This window comes from Nyctibius grandis, chromosome 5, assembly GCF_013368605.1.
Source record: "Nyctibius grandis isolate bNycGra1 chromosome 5, bNycGra1.pri, whole genome shotgun sequence".
In the NCBI taxonomy this organism is placed as follows: Eukaryota; Metazoa; Chordata; class Aves; order Nyctibiiformes; family Nyctibiidae; genus Nyctibius; species Nyctibius grandis.
The window spans coordinates 66,144,328-66,153,428 of NC_090662.1; the positions used below are offsets into that span (position 1 = coordinate 66,144,328).

Sequence of the window (9,101 nt, forward strand, 5' to 3'; positions counted from 1 at the left end):
CTTGACCTTGTTGAACTCATGAGGTTCACATGGGCCCACTTCTTGAGCTTCTCCAGGTCCCTCTGAATGGCATCCCGTCCCTCAGGCGTGTCAACTGCACCACTCAGTTTGGTGTCATATGTAAATTTGCTGAGGGTGCACTTGATCCCACTGTCTATGTCATTGATGAAGATATTAAATAGTACTGATAAAAATATTAAGATTCATTACATGCTGAGTTTACAACATTCTATTAATTTCTCTTAACAGCTGATGGTAGCAGAGAAGAATGGAACAATACGATTCTATGATCTAATTACACAGCAGGCCATTCTCTCCTTAGAGTGTGAACAAACTCCGCTGATGTCAGCAGACTGGTGTTTAAAAAATACTCTTAAAATTGGAGCAGTTGCTGGGAGTGATTGGCTAATCTGGGATATCACTCGCTCCAGGTATTTTTATACACGAGAGGTTTCTTTATTCTCTTGTTAAGCAGTACATGAAGAGATGTGGTTACTTTGTTAATAAAGCACTTAAATGCACTATGTATTATATCACCTGTTCAGTAAATAAATGAACATTCATTAGGAATTATGAAATCAGTAGAGGTCATTCCCTGGCATTCTTTGTTTCATCTTTATCTATCAATATTTATCTATTAAAAATAACATTGTCTGTCTTTTTGTCCATTTGAGGCAGCACCTCACTACTGTTTACCTTTCGCTGTACATTCTATGTGTTTGTTAAAATTTCATTCTAAGTCATAAATATATAATTATTGAACCATAATAAACTGGATAACTACTTCAGTTTTCCTACTCAAAATTGAGGTGTAAGCTGCAGGAATGCTCTGGTTTTCCCTCAGCTTCTTCACAGAGAGTAGACAATGTGTCCCCTTCACTGTTTAAATGACAGATGCTTTTGGTACTTATATGTATGAGCTGTAGTTGTTTGCAGAACAGTATTTTACCCTGATTGTCTGTTTTAGTTATCCACAGGATAAGAGACCCGTCCATGTTGATCGAGCCAGATTATTCAGGTATAAGTGTTGTCTCTGTTCTGTGAGTTTTGTCTCTATAAATCTACATATACACAAGCAGTTGTGAGTTTAGGGACCTGTTTGTGTCTCACTTAAATAATTTTTAGGAGGACCTGGTCTATGAACTATGTTAAATTTGTGAATGATCTACATTTAGCATATATGTGTAACATTCCCATGATTTTTTTCTGCTTTACGACGACATGCATACAGGGCTGTGGGTGATGAATCATTTACAAGCCATTTCTCTGAATTTATTTCTCTGGTGTTAGTGGAATATCTGACAGCTTCACACAGTTAACCACAAGGGAGAGAACTCCACTTTGTGTGCACTTCTGATAGTCTGACAGGGATATTTGAAAAGTACATTCCTTTTATTCATAGGTGGTCCCTAGTGAATGAAAATCTGTTTGCAACCACTGGGTATCCAGGAAAGACAACTACTCAACTGCTTGTTCATCATTTAGGACATCCACAGGTAAATTTTTGAGTTCAGCTTTTGACTGGAATTGCATCAGATAAGGCTTATAAATAGTAAAAAGCTACAATTAAAAACTAGCTCAAACCATCCAGAAATGCTCCTTGGTCTAGCAGTTTTATTTTGGTTTGTGTCATCCCTGCTAAGGAAAAAAAAAATCACACCACACTTAACCTGCTATTTTAAAAGCTGCTTGATCTATGTGTTTTATTTTGCTTTGCCTGATCGGTGCTAAGGGGAAGAAAAACATATTTAACCTGTTATTTAATAAATTTTTCAGTATTTATCATTCTAAAGAGGCTAAAAACAGCTGGCTGGCTATTTTACAGGTTTGAACTAATTATATTATAAATCATTAATGAAAATATATCCAGAGACAATAAACACCAAGCATAGGAAATATTTTTGTTTTGCTGGAGTTAGTACGCATTTGTGATGCTTACAGTAAAAATATTACCTCCATACATACTAGTTGTGAGTACGCTTAAATAACAGGAAGTAATTTCATTAAAAAAGGTTTCTAAGCTTGGAAATACGCCTTTAAAATAGTAATAATGTTAATAATACTGAAAATAGTTGAAACAATTTGTTATCGTGGAGTATTTTGCTATATCTTACTTAAATGTAGTAAGTATCTACTGGAACTAAGTAGCAGATAATCAGATTTTTCCGTTGGATTTCTGTTGTATTTTAACTGTATTTGTTAAGGAGTACTAAATCTGTGGTGTTTTTTTGTCTATGCAACTTAGTATATGTGGTATAGAAATCATTTATATGGTAAGTTGTATTGATATTTCTCTCTCTCTTTTTTTTTTTTAAAGCCCATTCTTACTGGCACTGCAGCTGTGGGATCTGGTTTGACATGGCATAGAACTCTTCCATTATGTGCAGTTGGAGGAGATCATAAAATTTTCTTCTGGGTAACTGAAATGTAAAATAAGCATTTGCCTTCAATATGAAACTTTACAGCATAATGTCCCTTTTCTAGTAAAACGAAGGAATTTACTCTTTGTACGGGTATTTATTCACTTGGAGAACATAAGAAAGGAACAAGTAAGATACGAAACATTTGTGTTTGATTTTTAACCTGCAAATACAAGAGCTTTTGTAAAATCAGTTATCATAAATCTGATACTTGATTACTTCCCTTAAAATAAAATGTATACTTTTTTAACATGGTATTTGGTGTGAAATTAATTTTTAAAGTGTTTTTTTAAGAGACTTTGTATCCAGCAATCTCAGTGTGGCAATCTCAGTTAACACAGCTCAAATACTTCGAATTTGTCCAGAGTACCTACAGGAAGAACACCTGTCTCTGTATTAACCTTCCCAACCATCACTATCTCATAAGAAAGAAATGCAATAATGTACTGTCATAAAATGTTGTCTGTGAATGTATTTCCTGAATAAACTAGTTACCACGAACAGTGAAAAAGCTAATGGTATAATCAGAATGATAAGAAGTATTATTCTCTTAAGATGACAGAGGGATTTACTTCAAGTATGCCAAACAGCATGTGGGATTTTTCTGTTTACAGCCTTTTACTTCCAGCCTTTTACAGGAAAATCAAAGACATTCTACTTTCTAGAAGCATATTTTTCTTGCCCCTCCCATACAAGACCCAGAAATAAAGTAAAAGAGGAAAGAGTAAAAGACAGAGAGAACTCCTGTCTTCAGTATCCTTTTTGCATGCTTTTGCAAGTGAAGTGATACCAAGATGTTCAGCTAGTGTAACAGCTCCTTACAGCATCGTAGCCATCCTTATTAGCAGTAGTTAGATTTTAAAATATTCTTTTGTTTGTCCCTATTTATGCTGGACACATACAACCAATTCCGAATTAGGACAGCAGAAAGTGAGATTACAGTCACCTTTTAAAAAGTAAGACCATATTCTATTTCTCATCATTTCTTATCCTTGAGAAATTGTGCTTTCCAACTGCCTCTAAAATTTACCTAAAAGATGAATATAAAGTTTCTCACAGATTAATCTATTTTCAGTATTATCTATTGTATCTCATCCTTTGTAGGAGAAAGAACTTAATATCCTAAAGGTTTCAAAATTCTGTTTATTTTACTCACAAAGGTGTTCTATTGACTGCCCGCTTTAAAAAGTCCAACGTGTACAGCAGTCCTCTAAGGCTTCTTTTTCTGGAAAAGTTAAATTCCTTTTTTCTGTTAAGTACTATTCTACTTTTAAAACATGTTCCTCTAATTGTGATACCTGTTAAGGTTTTTAAGTAACCCTGGGTTGTGGACTAATTTAACTAAAAAAAAAAAAAAGTCTAATGCAAAAAATATCTTAATATCTGCAGGTAAGCAAATGAAGATGAACTTTTACTGGCTGCATTTGTAGATGTACATGAGTTGCCAGCAAACTAAAAGCTGCTTACCACCTGATCCAAGATACTATAATCATTGGCATGTATTTATCAATGTAAAATACTTTTAGAAAAATTCTATAGTAATTAAATTGATAGGTCTTCTTAACCTCTTAGGATTGTCATATGTACTTTAAATTGAATTTGCCCTCTTCTAAACAAGAAAGACTTTCTGTTTATCACCATTTTCTTCCGTGTTAACATCCTCACTATTCTTCTTCAGTATTGCCATAAAACAAACAAACAGGCAATAATTAGCATAGATCATGAGTTTTCATTTGTGTAGTTGATAATACAGCTGTCTCCATAAACTGTGATATAATTGGACAATTCCAAACTATTTGGAAGACTTTTTTTACTTTCTCCAGCAGGGTTACCATCTGCTGCAGCTTGATCTACAGTTATCTTTACTAAGGAAACAAAACTTGAAATTAATACAGAATTTATTTCTGCTAATTTTGGAGGAAAGTCGTTCAAAATCCCAAATTAAAACAACTTCTATAGATAGAAATTGGAGGAGTCCAAAATACTGAAATCTGAAAGACCGCTCACTTTTCTAGGCTTTCAATGAAAGAGGTAATTATTAAAGTGATATTTGAGATCCTTGTACAGAAAGCAAGGAAATTATTAAATCCAACAGCTGGATGCCACAAAGACAGGGTAAGTAGAGTTGGTGTAAGCATGTCCAACAGACTTAAAGGAGGATAAATATTTTGGTATTACAGTAGTGTCCAGTTGGAATCAATTGCATGCAACCTTTTGACCCCCTTCTTTTTTTCCAAATCATTCACCCACCCACATAGAGTGCAACCAAAACAGATTTAATAATAAAAAGAAGATAAACTTATAAAACCCCTTTGGTTATCCCAGCTGGCTATAAGAAAACAGTGAAAGTGCAGAACAAGCAAAGTAGCACAGAAAGTTGATAAAAGTGCAAATGGGTCTCAAAAGTTAGTAACTAATTAGCATGCAACCAAGAATCGTATGTCAGTGTTCTCGCTGTCTTTGCTGTAGTGTTTTTGGTGGACCGTCTTTGGTCATATAGGATCGGACTGAATGGTTTGCATTTGACTATGCCACTTCACTGAGAATCTCATTGCTTCTCTTAATGTTGGAGTTGTCCAGTGCCTGTTGGCTTTATCCTGCAATAGTTTGTGGGGGACTGTACTTGCAAGCAGTGGTCCTGGGTTAAGAGCTAAGAGCTGCATCTTCCCAAATAGCACCATCATGTCTTTGGTATCATCTTCTCAATCCACCTTTGATCATGTTCCAACATAGCCTTCTCTCTCTGTCCAATTAGTCATTAATTTTGAGCCAAAATACCACACTGCAGTTCATCCCTTACCTGTGTGTGTCTTTTCTCTGAGACTCCCGGGGAAATGTCTCCCTCCCTCAGAACTGGAAGGACTTCTGAAGTAAAAGAAACAACATGGGTTTTTTTTGATCATGTAATGAGACATAAAAATAGGCCTCCTTTGATTTTCATGACAAAGCTGCATGTGAATACTTTAAAAATGTTTTTATTCAGTCTTTGTTTATGGGTCTCTTTCAGAAGTTTCTGATCATTTCTTGGCCAAAACTGATGCAAATATTGCATCCTAAAACCATCTCAAAGTACTACATTGTCAAGTGGAAGTGGTGGTAATCCCAGAAAAACTCTTATTTCAGTGTTTTTAAATTACTTTAAAACAGGATGCCTTGGTCTGATATCTGCTGAAAAGTTCAGACTGCTTTTTCCTGTGATGTAGATGGCATTTCCACTACATTCAGCTGTCAGTTAATAGACATGAATTAACCAGGCCCCACCTTCCTCTACCTGCTGTACAGTAGCTTGTGCAACAGAGGATTCCTTTCATGGGAGGCCTCCAGCTGCTCATTGCTGATTGAACTTGCCCTATGTTCTGTGGAAATCTCCATATTCATTAAAGGTGAGTGTAATGAATACACATTATTTCTAGGTGAAATGTATTATTTGAACTTTAGATTACTATTTCCCTCCAGAAGGCTGGCTATTTGATGCAGAACCCGCATAAACAATGCAGCAGCATACTGGTGACATTTTCACAGTGCGGATAAGCAGCCACGGTGGAGGGACCTTCACCACTCTTCCCTTGTAATGCAGCAAGTGGACTTACTGTGACTAATACGCCTCCTGTGCTGAGCAGAAGTCCAACTCATCCCCTCCCTGCCACCATCCAGGAAGGTGCAAATAACTGGTGTTACTATAAGACTCAGGTCATTGGAGTCCATATAATGTAGAACTCTTGTATGTTCTCTTTGCCAGATACACACGAAGTGTTTGCCATGTGCACTCAGCTAAGAGCCATAAAATAAGTTTTCCCTTTTTTGGCTTGGGCAGTAGATAGTTAAAAGCGACTGGCTGAATGTATGCAACCAAAAGGAAGGTCCAGTGTGTAGGAAACTAGCAAATGCTAGGCTAGAACTTATACAACTTGTTAACTTTAAGATGGGTTTGGAAGACACTCCAGTCTCAACTGGTGTGTGCTTAAACTGCAAAATAAGGAGACTGGAGGATGTTTCAAGATACAGGACTTTGTTCACCTCATATCCGTAGTTTGACCAGGGAGTACAAGCCTTACTGGAGGTTTAATTGGCTCACAGACACAGCTAAAAATCTTTGTGGGTCTGAGAGGAAGGATTGGACTGGGGCACTGCTGTCCTCCTCGATGTGCAGTGAAAAACAGATTTTTTTTCTTTTCTGTCTACTCTCAGAGCAAAGCTTTACATAGCATCCTGCTATGCAGAATATCATATACTATACTCAGTACCCATATTGACAAAGGCAATTTGTGTTAGGTATGTGCAGGTGCATTTTAACTAAGACTTTTTTTTTTATTTAGAATAGCTTAAAACTCAAGGGGGTAGAGTGCAGAAATTCCTTTGTTTTGTAGTTAATTCAAAAGCCAGGATGCTTGGTTTTAATACTCTGTTTTTAAGGACTATTTAAAACTATTTACCAAGGATTAGAATGACCTTGCCAAGTTCAAGGTTCTTTGTATTACTTCTTTCCATTATAAAATGGATATTGAGAAAAAAAATTAAAAATGAGCAGCTAATGTTCTTAGCATGTTCCCCATGTTCTTCCATACAGAACAAAATAATTAGTTAATCCTCTGATGTTGCCTTAGCACAGTACTTGGAAGACTGAAACTCAAAGAGCCATTTTCAGAGAACTGCAAACCATTTATCATTTCATTTCCATATGATTTTCTTAAATGAACCTACATAACACCTGACATTTGTATTTCTCAGTCTATTTAACTGTCAAGGGTTGATAATTCTCCGAACCTTCTGTTTGCTAAATTTGTATATATTCTGACATACCTGAATCATTGAGATAGACTTTTTTTTTTAATTCAGTTGAGGGAGAAACCATTGAGGCAATATCAGTTTCATACAGAAAGCTTTGCCAAAATACCCTTTGCAAGTGTGGATTTAGAAGACTCTGTGGGAAATCAAAAAAATGTTAATCCACACTCTGACCTTTTCAGCTGTTCATTGGACCACCTTAGTAAAAACAACTATTGCCCCTATGGAGGATCAGGTGACACCATGTCTGGAAATTTTTTTGGATCAGCTTTTTATTTCTGTATAACTTGCCTCCCAATTGTATAGCTATTTGAGTTCTGTGCTGATTCTAACAGAATATTGTGTCTTGGGACCTGTAACAGTATATAAGCACACAAAATGCACATGAACATTTGTAAGTTACGGTAGCACTTGCCAGTTTTCTCAGCTTGTGCAGTTTTGTTTTGCAAGAGGCTCTGATTTAGTGCAATATAGAAATATACGTAGAGGATCAGTTTCAGTGCTTTGAAACTCATGCTGTTGCCTTTACTTTTTAGTGTATGCTAATCGCAAGACAAAATATTTTTTGCTAATGATGAAGACAAAGTTTTGATCAGTTTTCTGTACACACAGCTTTTGCACTCCAAGTTAGCCTCAGCATCTCTAAGGTCAACATCTGCAAAATACTAATGTTCAACTGAACTGCATTTCAGTAACTGTTAAACAGTCTTTAATCTTTCCTTCACTGAAAGGTGGAGCTACATGACTGTGTCTTTAAATGCCTGCATATATAAGTACCCATACATAGGGTATAAACTGCCAGCAGTTATGTACTGCACAGTATTTACTCCTTAATTTGACATTTATCATCCAGTGTGGGTGCTGGTACAAAATACATTTTCAAATTGTGCACACTGTAAAGCTGGATATTATCACTCAATTATTTTTATAAATCCTCCCATGGGGGGTTCGGTCATTAATAGTCCTGGTTTAACAAACCAGTTCAATTAAAACATTTTTTAAGAGGTTTTGGAAAAATTTGGATCATTTTCCTCTACTATCTGTTTTTCACTTTTCATACGCTGCATTTCCTAATTCCAGCTGGGAGAAAAAGTGCTGTGTTGCACTTTTCTATGCAGTATTTTTGGCCAAATTAAAAGCAGGAAGTACCAGAAAGTTCACAGAAGAGTAAATTCTTGTGAGATTTGTCCAGTTTTACAGACCAAGAGATTCAGATTAGATTTGACTAGGCATTTACATTATTAAATTTCTGTGGCATTGCCTGGAAAACTTCTATTATGGACATTTTATAGTAAATGAGATTAATTCCTCTTGAACATAACTTAGCGGGTTTTTTGAGGTAATTAAGGTGGCAAGATAATTCAGTTAGATAATTTAAACAAACAGCTCCTTTGCCCCACAAAAATGTGCACAATTCCTATAAACTAGATTAAACTTATTGAACTTTGTAGGCTAAGCCCCTATCCTTCCTTTGGGAGATGTGAGAAATTGCCAACTACGCGTCATTGTTCCAAAACATAGAATGAAACACAGGTTGTTCAATAATTCAAACAGTATGGGCAAAAGGACTTTGCTATAGTATTTTAGTAAGAGAGTAATAATGATGTGCATATGACAGCAGGTTAGAAATAAATATATTATGAAAGTAATCAATATAAAATCAAAGAAAAGCTGCTTCAGTACATAAATGAGAATTTTATGTAAACTTGAGTAACAGATCTAAGTGCTCTGTGTACAGCTGCCATGGATTGTGTATATGGGTTTGTAAAATGCTTTGCAAACTGAAATAATTTGGAAGTAAATTGAGAATTTTGTTAAATTTTAAACCAAGGTTAGCATAGCACATTTGGGTTCTAATCTTCACAGTATTGAAGTAATTGGTGCGTTTTTATTCAT

The 9,101-nt window shown here is 35.7% G+C and overlaps 1 protein-coding gene across 2 annotated transcripts in view; it reads left to right on the forward strand.

Annotated features, from left to right (window-relative positions):
- NUP37 (nucleoporin 37) overlaps positions 1–2,670 on the forward strand; it is a 35,417-nt gene extending 32,747 nt beyond the window's left edge. For both annotated transcript variants that reach the window (XM_068401567.1, XM_068401568.1), the window contains exons 7-10: positions 250–431; positions 968–1,018; positions 1,403–1,496; positions 2,318–2,670. In XM_068401567.1, coding sequence (XP_068257668.1) covers positions 250–431; positions 968–1,018; positions 1,403–1,496; positions 2,318–2,431 — 441 coding nt within the window. In that variant the 3' untranslated portion in view covers positions 2,432–2,670. The remainder of the gene's footprint in view (positions 1–249; positions 432–967; positions 1,019–1,402; positions 1,497–2,317) is intronic.
- The last annotated feature ends 6,431 nt before the right edge of the window (positions 2,671–9,101 follow it).